A 12,869-nucleotide genomic window follows, 5' to 3' on the forward strand; every position below is an offset into this window, starting at 1 on the left:
GAAGCTGCGCAACATTTGGATGTTAAGATAGGATTTTAAAGTTAATGTTATGAATGAAGCTTTGAAATATTCGGTACAGCCCTTTTGTGTGTTTTTGTCTTTTGATTGTTGTAACTTTGTTGTCGGCTTGTTGTCCTGATGGTCAGAGTAGTCTGACTGCTCATCACTGCATCAGGAGGTTGTACATGATGTCATTAGTAGGGTGTCCCCTGAGCTGTACCCTTTAACATTCTCTCCACAGATTGAGGTGTTGAACAAATACCTGCTTCTGACATCCAAGCCCATGATCTACCTGGTTAACCTCTCGGAGAAGGATTACATCAGGAAAAAGAACAAGTGGTGGGTTTGCGTTCACCTGCCCGTTGTGCATAAGTACATGTTGCAGCCATTGTTTGAACACCCTGCTGCCTGTTCTTCTCAGGTTGGCGAAAATCAAGGAGTGGGTGGACGCCCATGACCCCGGTGCTCTGGTGATTCCCGTGAGTGGAGCTGTGGAGTCTAAAATGCAGGACATGGACGAGGAGGAGAAGAATAAGTACTGTGAGGAAATGAAGACGCAGAGGTGAGACATGAACTCACGGTGTATCGTAAACCAGGTAGAGAAATAGTCCCTTAGGGCTTTGTTGATGAATCTCTCAATTATTATCATTATCACTTGTTTGCAGCTAATATAAATGTTATTAATTACTCCGGTGTTTTCCTTGCTGTGACAAATCAAAGTCTGCACCATTTTATAATTCTGTTTGAAGATATAATAACAGATGCTTTCATCATTGAATGCACCTTTTTTATTAGACGCATGTCTGCTTGAGCTGCTCCATCGTGACTTCTCTCTGTGTTTCTAGTGTTTTGACCAAAATAATCAAAACGGGCTACGCAGCACTACAGCTGGAGTACTTCTTCACAGCCGGACCAGACGAGGTGCGAGCGTGGACCATCAGGGTGAGTGCTGGGAAATAAATAACCCGTCTTTTAAGATCATTATTACCGTATGTTCTCAAAAGTCAGTGTTTTATTTCAAAATCCTCTTCATTGTTGTTTGAAAGCGTAATTTACAGTCGAAGACATTTTCTGTAAAATGATCATTTTGTCAAAATAAAGTTATTAGCAAACAAATATATGAATTAACTTATTTATAATAGGAAGAGCTCTTGTTGTCAAATGGGAATATCACATATTTATCATGAGTTGTGGGACAAATAATTCTCTCGTGTATTATATGTTTTCTCTCTTTCTTACAAATTTACAATGATGTGAGTATGTTTCTACACATTAACTGGTGTGTGGCATTGAGTGATTTAAACATCCTGGAAATTCGCGCCACGTTTGCATTCTTATCTGTGATAAAATTCTTCAAGGTTGCAGTGTGTTGAGATATTCTGAGTTAATCTCTGGTTATCTTCTTTATTTGCTGCAACAGAAAGGGACTAGGGCTCCTCAAGCTGCAGGAAAGATCCACACTGACTTTGAGAAAGGCTTCATCATGGCGGAGGTGATGAAGTACATTGACTTCAAAGAGGAGGGCAGTGAGAATGCAGCCAAGGTGTGTGTTTTTATAGAGCCTCGTTTAAAGCTTGAACTGGGACTGAATTTCTGCCAATAAAAACCGCTCTTGAATACAATTTTTAAATGTGTCCTCTCTTACAGGCGGCTGGGAAATACAGGCAACTGGGCAGGAACTACATGGTGGAGGATGGCGACATTATCTTTTTCAAATTCAACACGCCCAACGCACCTAAAAAGAAGCCGTGAGACCACACGATCACCAGAGGGAGAACTCAGAATACTGTTTAGTTTGCAAAGAGCTACACTGTGTGCTGGTTTTCATGTTTATCTTTTGAACTCAGAGGATCAGCTCAGCAGTTATTCACTCAACTGGCCTCACAGATCTGAATCAATTGGAATTTTTTCAATATAAAAACATTTCTACACAAGCATAGCTGTAATATTTGGCACCTTCTGTACCAGTCAAATATTTTTGAAAAGATTATATTCTAGCTTTCATGGTCCCAACGGAGAACAGGTATAACTGAACTGAGAAATGTATCATTTCTGATTTTATAGGAAATGGCCAATTAAGAAACTAACGGAACACAAACTGCATATTGCTTTATGATTGATGCTGTCCATGTGTTTTTAATATGCATCAGAGGATCACAGCTTGTCCCCTTTTCTAGACGCTTTTTTTAACATTCAAGCAAGAATCAAAGTCTCTTTTTTTTTTATCTTTAGGAAGATATTTGGTCCCTCCAACAATACCAGCTTGCCTTTCTGTCATTACTCGACAATTACCTTCATGACTGCTAATTGATTGGCGAGCTCTCGCATCATATCGACACGCTTTATTTCAGCTCGGCGTGCTCCATCTGTAAATCAGCTCTTATATCATACAAAAGTAATAAACAGTGCCACCGTAAGTGATAATATACAGCATGTGTTGTTTGGTACAGGCGCCTAATCAGCATTAATTAAGTAACGGACATCATAAATGAGTCTATGGTGTTTTTCCCTGGAATTAAAAGGACATGAACTATTTTCTTAGTTAATTTATGCCTTTTCCCTCAATTCAACTTTCTGCTATTCACGATTAAGTCATAATTCCTTTTCCAATTATGCTGAAAATGATACATACCTTTGACTGGTGCTGTGTTACCTATTATAGATAAAATGAAAAGCCATCGCTCAGTGTGGCATTTCAGGACAGAACTGTGCTGTATTCTGAGGGGAAGGATATTATTATTTTAGAAAGAGCAAAGCAGGAATCCCTGACAATGCAGAATGAGACGCCCGAATGGATCATTTTGTTATACACACTGCTTTTATTGTATTTGGTTTGGGTTGGTTTAAAAAAAAAAAAAAAAAAAAAAAAGGACAACATTCACATTATGAAGTCCACGCTGTGTCAAGAGATGAGGCTTCAGTGTAAACCAGCTCTGTGGATCTTCTGGGCTGCACAGCTTCACAATGCTTCTTGTTTCACCTTTCTGCCGCCACAGTGTGAATGTCTTTATTTTCAAGAGTCCCCTCATTTAACATCTTGTGGATAGAAAATGGACCTAAAGGAGCCCAGATACAATAAATGTCATCCTCATCAATATGCATGTGTCAATAAAAGGAGACGAACCTGTCATTGCTTTGTGTCTTTCTACTTTTTCCTCACGTTGGAGGCTAAAGTCACAACATGAGGGAATGAATGGACTGTAAAAACCATAGAAATATAATAGTAATGTTATTAACAGTCTTTAATTACGATCACTTAATAAATTTATATATTTAAACAAGCTGTGAACAACGGATGATCCCAATTTGTCTTTACTGATGCAGTAATAAGCTTCAAGTAAGACATATAACCCATCTGTCTTATGTAGTGATCACACATTTGCCAATTATATTTTTCTTATTTAAATGTTAAATCAATTCCATTTTTAAATGGAATTGCAAAAGGGGCATTATCATTTTCATTGTATGTACTTGTGCCTGCCTGTTTTAAAACAATCTCGCCACAAAATCCACTCAGTCGCTATTCTGGAGCCTTCGATCATATCAGCAGATGGAGATGTAGAAATTTGTGTCAATTCCATTTCTGGTTGATTTATAAATTATATTTGAGTGAAAACAATGAAATTGTGCTTCAGGTTTAGTCTGGAGTCTGTTGTTTTAGGGTTTAGGGTCCTTGGACAGAGGATGTTGAATGCCGTACAGGTTGTAAAGCCCTCTGAGGCTAATTTGTAATTTCTGATATTGGGCAATACAGATGTAATGTAATTTAATTTGTCGATGCATAATTCAATTTTTAGTGATTACAGCGTTTTTTCCAGGAATATCACCACAAACATTAAGTTTGTTATTCTGCAAATACTTAAATATTGCAATACTTTCATCAGTGAGTAACTGTGTCATAGATCATGACTTATTCAATGAAGATCTTCTGAGATTGCCACTTTTAGGACTTGAGATAACTTTTGAAAAATGCCTCGTTGTAGAAATGGAGGCCAAATGACAATTTACAGTGATCACAGAACTTTAAACGCTAAATCGTCTATTGCACGTTATGTGTAATGGCGAAAAGAAAACAGTATACATCTTAATTTTACATTAAAGTAATTAAAATAAATGGTGTAATTTCGACAGAAATGCCGCTGTTTAACAAGTATCTCAGTTGGGGGATTTTAACAACTGCATTCCTTCTCTTCACACGCTCAACAAACAGGAAACACACGTCCTATAAAAAGTGAGTGACGTTTCAGTTAGCCAATTACGTCCCCCGTACCCCTAGCTTAGCCAATCGCTTTAGAGAAGAAGGGCGGGACGTCCTGAAATGTGATGCAAATTCGAGCGTCAAGCCTGTTAGTCCCGCCCTTTTGTGTTTCCCGCACCGTCAATCAAAATAGAAAAAAATCGACCCGAATTCACCGATCAACACTAGCCCGCCTTTGATAAAATAATCATGTTTGGAGTTTAGTTTACCCGATAATCCTCCCGGTTACTACCACTCACGCTATGACCGGTACGTAAACGTTTACCGCATCGAAGCGTGCAACTAATCGGTGAGTTTGTGCAACCTACAGCGAAGCAAGCTGCGTCTTTTTTTATCTTTTTTGCTCTGCTGCTAACTAGCTAGATATGGTTAGCTAACGGAGCTAGCTGGCTAGCAACGAAGTTGACAAAGTAAACACGTCAATCTGGGCCGAAATTGCCACAGAATCTGCGCTGCAAAGTTGAGTTTCACAGTCAGCTCCTTTCGCACTGCAGAGTGGGGATGCTTTGCGAGCTTTTCTGTCAGGCAGGAGTTGAACATTACAGAGTTTTGCTGAGTTCCCCCCCTGTCTCTCTGCTAGCGCCAGAGCAGCCTCTCTGAAACAAGGAGAAATGGCGTCCGCGGACGTGGACAGCAGTCAAAGCGAGTTTCTGCAACCCGGCGGCGCAGCGGAAACACAGGTATCCCGACATTTTCTAGCTCGTCTTACTCGCTCGCTCGCTTTCGATTGCTGGGTTGTGTTTTTTGAGAGCATGAAGTTCACACGTTTTAAAAATTTGATGGCATGGGGTGAACGCCGTACACTTCCTGTGTTCCCCTCAATAACGGCCACCCACTTTACCCCTGTAAAACCCGCCCATAGTGGGTAGGACACTGAAGTCAGTCACTTGGGTCGGCTCGCTGGATAGATAGCCGGTTTACCTTACCGGGGTGTGATACTACTGCAGGGAAAGCGTCCGTAATCACAACAGTAGCGTTCAATTGTGTCGTAATAGCTGCCCATCCCCCACACCCATGCACTCGGTCATTTCTGAGCCTGTTATCTACACTCGGTGTGTTGGTGGTTGCTTTGAGGTTGTGGCTGTTGCATCGTTTGCATCAGCACACATCCTATATGCCCCCCCCCCCCAATCACTATGATTTACTCTCTTTGATGTAGCAGCACAATCTCTGAATCCACAACTACTTTTCAGAAAAATAGCCCGGCTGATTCTCCTTCTTCCCCCTGTGATCTAATCTAAAGCTGAGTATTCTTGTTGAAGTGTGATCTGTTCTTGTTAATCTTTGTGTACAATTTGACTCCCAGACCACAGACATGTCTGCCATTCAGCTGACGGGTTCAGACCGATGGGAGGTGTTAACGCCCGTCTCAACCGGGAAGGAAGATCAAGGAATTGTCCACATTCAGAACTCTGGGATTGTCACCTCAAACGGGCAGTACATGCACATTGGGAGTCTCCCCAACCAACCCATTTATGTCACAGCATCCGGGAATGAGGCTTCACACAATGGAGTGTCAGGCATTCAGTATCAGGTAAAAAAGAGACAGAAACAACATGTTGGATACTGTGTGTGTTCTGTTACGGCAAAGATCTTGATCACAACGATGGTTCATTCTTCCAGGTCATCCCCCAAATCCAAAATGCAGATGGGACCCTCACAGGATTCACACAGGGACTGGACGATGGCACAGGGCAGATCCACCTCCTCCAAGATGGCGGCCAGGGCAGCATTGGAATCAGCTGTGCCACGACGTCGACCACAGACCTTCTGACGCAGGCGGGGCACGTACAGTCGATCCAAGGCGTCTCGCTGGCCGGGGGGTCGGCGTACACCGGCACAGTAGGGCTGCCCGGCAACATAACGTTCGTCCCTATAAACAGTGTGGATCTGGAGTCTCTGGGGCTGACCGGAGCGCAGTCGGTCCCCATCGCAACGGGGGTAACGGCTGAAGGGCAGCTGATCATGGGTGGCCAGACGCTGGACGGTCACGGCCAGGACACTGGCGTCAAGCAGGTGACGGTGAGCGCCGCAAACCACGAACTCTACGTGCCAACCACCACGCCCTCCTCTAACTCCTCCCATCTTCCGGAGACCATCGACGGTACCGGGGTCCTGACCCAAGCAACCGCCGTGTCTGCGGGCGTGTCCGACCCGTCCTCGGAGAACTTCAACTCCCACAACCACCTGCAGCAAATCCAGGTCAGAGTGTGTGTCTTTCACACCACGTCATGTGTATGTTTAGTCAGGTCTGCGTGCTTTAAGGCAGTGGTTCCCAGACCGGGATTTATTTTATTTCTTTGCAATATGCTCGACACGCTTACCTCCTCCGGACTCTAAGGACGGGGAGGTACCCGGGTTATCGGCCGATTAATCGGCTACCGGCCTTTTCCTATCATCTTTATATCGGCCGCGCCATTGTGTGATTCTGTTTGAAGACGCAATAACAGAGAGACCGAATCACAGACGTGAGGCTTTTTATCATTGAATGCACTTTTCTTTTTTAAAAGATACGCGTTTGCTTGAACTGCTCCATCATGGCTCGTCTGTGTGTAGTATAGTTATTGTATCGTTCTTTAAAAATCTGAAAGTAACCTATTAAATGTCAAGTCTTAAATCTAGAAATCACCAGCCTCAGCGATGAGTGCTATTAAGTAGACAATGATTTGATTTAAGGAGCCTAACAAGTCAAACGTTTGGAAAACATTGCTTTAAGACACCAATAGAGCTTATTGCGTCACTGTGTATTTAACCTCAGTGTGTCTATGTATCCAGAGTTTTACACGCTTGCATGGCCGGCCCACCTAGATTTGGCTCATAATAGGGATTAATTTGTTTTGTAACTGCGTAACTACAATTGAAAGTTCAGACTGTACTTCTATCGTCGTCACATGTCGGCTTGTGAATGCATTGCTGTTGTGCAACAACCTCTCCAGTGTTTCGGAGCTCCCCGCCCTGAGGCTCCACAGCCACAAATCAGTTCTTTGCTCGTGGTGAAATGCTCTAGCTTGCAATTTCTGAACACGATTAAGACTAAACTATCCACTGTACCGTTGAACCAGGACCTCCTGCATTGAAACATGACATGAGTGCGGCTCCCTTAGCCTTTTTGTGTGTAATTGTATTTTATTTTCTGCAGGTCTCATCCTCACACGCCACCACTCTCTCGCAGCCCATCCTGCAGCTGTGTGGGGACAGTCAGGTTCAGGGTCAGGACCTGAATGCAGGAGGTCAGACTCTACAGAGCGTGCAGCTGGTCAACCCGGGGACCTTCCTCATCCAGGCCCAAACCGTCACCGCTACCGGACAGATCCAGTGGCAGACCTTCCAGGTAACCCGATCAGGGCCGTTTGGGAAGCGGCCTACAGAAGTCGTTGAGGTGTCTTTCTGTGAAAGATGTCAGATTACTAACAGGCATCTCATCTCATCTCTCTCTCTCTCTCTCTCTCCGTATAGGTTCAAGGTGTCCAGTCACTCCAGGGGCTTCAGCTGCCCCAGGGGCAGGGGCAGGCCCAGCAGCTGACCCTAGCCCCGGTTCACACCCTCCCTCTGGGTCAGACGGGCCAGGTCAGCCTGCCCAACCTCCAGACAGTCACGGTGAACTCTGTGACACAAAGCGGAGTTCAGTACACACAGGCGGAGGACGCAAACAGTCCAGCTGGTATGGGGAACACCTGCACATGCTGTACTCTCACACATAATGGATTCATTTGAATTATTGCATCTCTTAAAGAGGCCCTAAATCTTCACCTCCTTCTTCTTCCCTGCTGCAGGCATCCAGATAAAGGAGGAACCAGACTCCGAGGAGTGGCAGCTGAGTGGGAACTCCACGCTGAACCCCAGCGACCTGAACAACCTGCGCGTTCAGATCGGAGACGAGGACATGGATATGCAGGGCGGGGAGGGCAAGAGGCTCCGCAGGGTCGCCTGCACCTGCCCCAACTGCAAAGAGTCCGGAGGAAGGTGGGCATGTCGGAAAAACACACACACGCACGCGCGTTACACATACCAGGAGGGGCTGGTGATCAGCTCACCGTTAACCAGCTTTACATTTCTGTGTTGAAGCGGTTCAGCTGGTTTTATATTCTGTTCATGTGGCATCGAAAATTCAGATTGGCATGAAAAACAATTCCTGCAAATGTAAGATTATTATTCAGTTGTTATTCAGCATCGTTGGGTCTTTTATTAGGTTTGTTTGTAGTTCAATTGCGTATTTTCTGCCTTTTGCGTTCATTTATTTCCCAGTATTTGCATTTTTGTACTCATTTTGGCCCCCTTCCCCCCCCTGGCCTTCCACAGAGGTTCGGGCACGGGGAAGAAGAAGCAGCACATCTGCCACATCGCCGGCTGCGGGAAGGTCTACGGGAAGACGTCTCATCTTCGAGCTCACCTGCGCTGGCACAGCGGAGAGAGACCCTTCGTCTGCAACTGGATGTTCTGCGGGAAGAGGTTCACCAGGAGCGACGAGCTGCAGAGACACAGGAGGACACACACAGGTGAGACACTTTTATGAACCGCCTCGTAACACGGTTATACAGATTCATGTCTGAAGCTAGTTATACGTGGTGAGTTCATGTTGGATGAGTGACATCAAACCATTGAATTGTTGCCTTCTGTCCATGGTACAAACTTTAAAGGCACATATTAATTTTTTTCAGAGATGTTTCTGTTGTTAGACTGCAGTTAAAACATAACAGATCCCACAATATATTTCATATTTGTCTGCAACTGTTTTTGATTACACAATGTTCAGTGATGAGAGGTGTCGAGCATCATCTGTGAAGTGAGAAAATGAAAACTTGCTCTAATGCTGCCCAGGAAGTCTAGAGCGCCGAACACTTCATTTCTTGTATAATGGGGATTAAAAAGAAAAAAAATCTATGCACCAATATTTGGTGGAATTTTTTTAATTTATGTTAAGAAAAATGCATAACGAAGACCCCTTCACCCCAAATTTAAGAAATCCCAGAATTTTCGTACTTACTCGTAGTATTTCTGTACTACTGTGAACAAAGTAGTTCCAGTGAAAACGGTTCACCTTGTGTTCTGTGTGTTGTCTGGATAAATCACAGTAACCAGCACACTGTCTCTACACAAACACGTTGCTGTTGAGTGTTTGTCAATGTAATCTTTTAATAGTTGGAGCCTCGCATGGAGCCTTTCCATACAAAGACACACATTGTTCTTCAACTGTTTACGATCTGAGAAGATAAACTCGTCAGTGCTCTCTGGTGTCACCTTTTTCTAAATGACCCCTAAGCAGATTTTGGGCTTCTCTGCACCGCCATTGATCGTTCCTTATTGGCCAACATATGAACTGATTGAATTGACCGGCCCACTTATATCAGTAGTTGTTGATGTGTGTTATCTTGTCTTGACGTTTGTTTGTTTCCGCCGCTCTCTCAGGAGAGAAGAAGTTTGTGTGCACAGAATGCTCCAAGAGGTTCATGCGGAGCGACCACCTGGCCAAGCACATAAAGACTCACCAGAATAAAAAAGGCATGGTCCCATCCTCCACGTCTCCGCCCACCTCCGACACCGTCATCACCGCCGACGGAACCACACTCATCCTCCAGACCGCCACCCATGACCTCCTAGCCAATCAGGAGATCCCATTGCAGCTGGTCACCGTGGCGTCCGGTGAGGTCATGGAATGAGGGCGTGAATTTGGGTGGGTTTATTTTGAGAACTGGCCTATCACAGGGACCTCTTGGGCTTTTCTCTTTCCCCTCTAACCTTTTTTTTTTTTGTTTGTTTTTTACATATGAATATATACGTAAATATATATGACAAATATATATATTTTAAGAGTTATCATGACTTTATGTTTGTTTTTTGCAGTCTTTTTATAGGCGGGCAAAAAGAAGTAACATTAAAATGTGGTTGCTATTTACACATGTACATACACGTACGTATGTACGTACACACACACACACACACACACACACACACACACACACATACATGCATTAACACTCAACATGAATACTCAACACAATGAAATGCCTTATTTTGTATCATAATCTTGTATAAAATGCTGGAAGTGCATGTGTTTTTTAAGCTTTGCAGATGATGTAACTGTACCGGAGATAAATGTGTTTGTGAAATGGCGATGATGATGATGAGGAGTTTGTGAAAGAGAGAAAAGGAAGTAGTGGACTTCTCTGGCATGATTGGATTTTTGTCGCTGGAGAGTTCTGACAAAACCAGCGCTGCTTCCACGCTGAACTGTTGCGCTGCTGCTGCTGCCGCCACGACCTAAAAGTGGTAGTTTTTAAAGGAATAGTTCAAGATTTTTGGGATAAATGGTTTAGATGAGAAGATTGCCACCACTCTCCTGTCTGCATGGTAAATATGAAGCGACTGGAATTGGGGAAACGGCTAGCCTGGCTGACAGAATCTGTCCGTCAGCACCTCTAAAACATCACAACTCCAACACGTATCTTGTTTGATTAAAAGGTACAATATGCAACGATCTCCTTTAAAACAATGTATAGACTGGAGCATGCGGTGGTGTCTGTATCTGCAGAGACCCGGCCCTCGGCCTGTATTTTCTCTTCTTTGGTGTCTGGACGTGTTCTCATTCCCAGGTCAAACACTGCCGCTATGTCACACAATCGAAGTACACAGACAGACAGACAGGCAGGCAGACGGGTGCCTTGGTCTTCGCGACACCTTCATACACAGCATACAGCCACGTGAGTGCTATCACTCGTATCATCTCGCTCTTAAGAAAGCAAATAAGCGTATTTCCCCCCCCAAATTTTGAACTTTCACTTTGATGAACCCCACAGCAGGGCGCTGACACCGATGTCATAGTGTAGTGTGTGCCGCTTCAAGCAGAGCAGGAGGTTCAGCTGGTGGTCAGAGTAGGAACTGATCAGAAGTTGTCGTTTTCCACCTGGAGGTGAAAATAGATGCAAGCCGCTCTGAAAAACAAAAAGGGCAACTTCTTCCAGCATCTGGTCAGTGTGAACAGAATGTCTCATCTTGTCTTCACGAGCACACCGTCCGCTGTGCTTGTCCACGTCAAAAAAAAAAAAAGTCTTTTTTTCTTTCTTTTCATATTTTTGTTGTAAATTCACGTTGTATATCAGTTTCCTGTGTCTCGTCACCAATCTGCACGTCGTCTAAGCCGATGCCACACGATGGTGACCGCAGCAGGGCGGAGCGGTCGTCTCTGTGCTCCTGCGGGGCTCTTCGTTGCCATTGTCGGCTGCAGGGGGATGCACACGCACCGACATTGCCGTGTGGAGAAAACAAATGCAACAAATCATAAAGCCCACCCCACCCAAGGGTGTGTTTGTCATCGGACATTCCAGTTGGACACCAGATGATGTGGGATTAGTTTCGCAATAACGGCCCTGTTTTAATTTTGGACGGCTGTCACTCAAGTCAAAAGGAAAACAATCAATCATGCCATTGTTTGTTGTTTTTTGTTCTTATTTTAATTAATGTAATCCCTTTCCTCAGTTTGTCGTTTGTAGCATTCATTTACATGTATATTATCTTATTTTCACATTGTTTATAGAAGCCATTACTTAGTTAACTGAATTTGTTGTATCAAAACCTTATTTTAAGTGATTTTTTTAAAGAATTGGTGTAAAAATTGAATGTTACCTTTTGTAAAACCTTTTTTCAAATGGATCACAATAAAAGTCTGAAACCTTCCAATAACGGGTTTTGTGTGAGTCGAGGAAAGCGTCGCGGTACTGCCCACACAGAAGAGTGAACCTAATCTACGCCACACGGAGGTTACACACGGAATCAAACTGCAGTACGATCTGCATCCTAACCACTGAATCAACAGGACGCCGCCAGTGTTGCATGTGCAAAAAAAACCAAGTTCCTAACCTTCTTTCAGGCGTATGTACGACATCAACAAACCCAGCTTGTTCTGCATGTTTTAATTTGATTTTAAACTGGATGAGACAGTTAAATTATGTGAAAGTATATATTTGTATGAAGACAATAGACGGGACAGTTTTCATGCTGAACACTGCTGTTATCACTGATTCATGACATGCCTTCATGTTCAATGACTTTTATATAACTTTTTTTTCATGAACTTTCTTATGACATACTATGCTGTGACTTTTTAAAGTATTTTTACGCGACATACCATACTAGGATTTGTTATAAGATGTTATCAAAAAAGTCTTATGATTGTTTTCATGAAAATGTTATGACAAACCATAGTGTGACTTTATTCATGAAATTCTTGACACAATATACGATGACTTTTGACATTTTGGATGCCTTACAATACGATTGTTTTTAAAGAAACTTATGACATACTGTGCTTTAACTTTGTGTGACATTTTATACTGACTTCTTTATGACATTTTAAAATCTCATCCATTTATTATAGTTGGCTAACTATTTCAACCTCTTATCAATTACCTATCATTATCTTTTGACCTAATTCAACAGTTAGCCTAACTTAAAAGGTAAAGGCTAACTTATTCAACCCGTCATTCATTACATTAAGCTCATTTCAACTGTTTATCCAATACTTATACTTACATATTGCAGCCATGTAGCCGCTACTATTAGCTAACCACTTCACTTGACCCATCATCTGTAGCTAACTGTTTATCCATCACTGTCC

The 12,869-nt window shown here is 43.3% G+C and overlaps 2 protein-coding genes across 5 annotated transcripts in view; both read left to right on the plus strand.

The window, feature by feature from the left end:
- Window positions 1–3,137, plus strand: part of ola1 (Obg-like ATPase 1) — a 5,829-nt gene extending 2,692 nt beyond the window's left edge. Inside the window, exons 7-11 of the mRNA XM_031848044.1 lie at window positions 242–339; window positions 422–562; window positions 846–942; window positions 1,421–1,543; window positions 1,648–3,137. Coding sequence (XP_031703904.1) covers window positions 242–339; window positions 422–562; window positions 846–942; window positions 1,421–1,543; window positions 1,648–1,752 — 564 coding nt within the window. The 3' untranslated portion in view covers window positions 1,753–3,137. The remainder of the gene's footprint in view (window positions 1–241; window positions 340–421; window positions 563–845; window positions 943–1,420; window positions 1,544–1,647) is intronic.
- A 1,231-nt stretch (window positions 3,138–4,368) lies between these two features.
- Window positions 4,369–11,932, plus strand: LOC116383857 (transcription factor Sp3-like). 4 transcript variants are annotated; one of them, XM_031848015.1, is made up of 9 exons: window positions 4,369–4,547; window positions 4,839–4,938; window positions 5,565–5,792; window positions 5,882–6,460; window positions 7,398–7,589; window positions 7,715–7,919; window positions 8,032–8,221; window positions 8,558–8,754; window positions 9,665–11,932. In XM_031848015.1, exons 2-9 carry the CDS (start codon window positions 4,870–4,872, stop codon window positions 9,913–9,915), a joined length of 1,911 nt encoding a protein of 636 aa, XP_031703875.1. In that variant the 5' UTR covers window positions 4,369–4,547; window positions 4,839–4,869; the 3' UTR covers window positions 9,916–11,932. The 4 variants fall into 4 exon arrangements, with proteins under 4 accessions (XP_031703875.1, XP_031703874.1, XP_031703877.1 ...); XM_031848014.1 differs by having other exon boundaries at window positions 4,369–4,938; XM_031848017.1 differs by lacking the exon at window positions 4,839–4,938.
- The last annotated feature ends 937 nt before the right edge of the window (window positions 11,933–12,869 follow it).

The sequence above is a fragment of the Anarrhichthys ocellatus genome, unplaced genomic scaffold, assembly GCF_004355925.1.
Source record: "Anarrhichthys ocellatus isolate YVR2014 unplaced genomic scaffold, GSC_Weel_1.0 scaffold7, whole genome shotgun sequence".
Lineage (NCBI taxonomy): Eukaryota > Metazoa > Chordata > Actinopteri > Perciformes > Anarhichadidae > Anarrhichthys > Anarrhichthys ocellatus.

Excerpts from the sequence above, each read along its gene's own strand:
- LOC116383857 (XM_031848014.1), top strand. The coding sequence starts at position 4,870 with ATGGCGTCCGCGGACGTGGACAGCAGTCAAAGCGAGTTTCTGCAACCC. Across the intron at positions 6,461-7,397 it reads ACCACCTGCAGCAAATCCAG|GTCTCATCCTCACACGCCAC; the intron begins GTCAGAGTGTGT and ends TATTTTCTGCAG. Across the intron at positions 8,755-9,664 it reads ACACAGGAGGACACACACAG|GAGAGAAGAAGTTTGTGTGC; the intron begins GTGAGACACTTT and ends CCGCTCTCTCAG.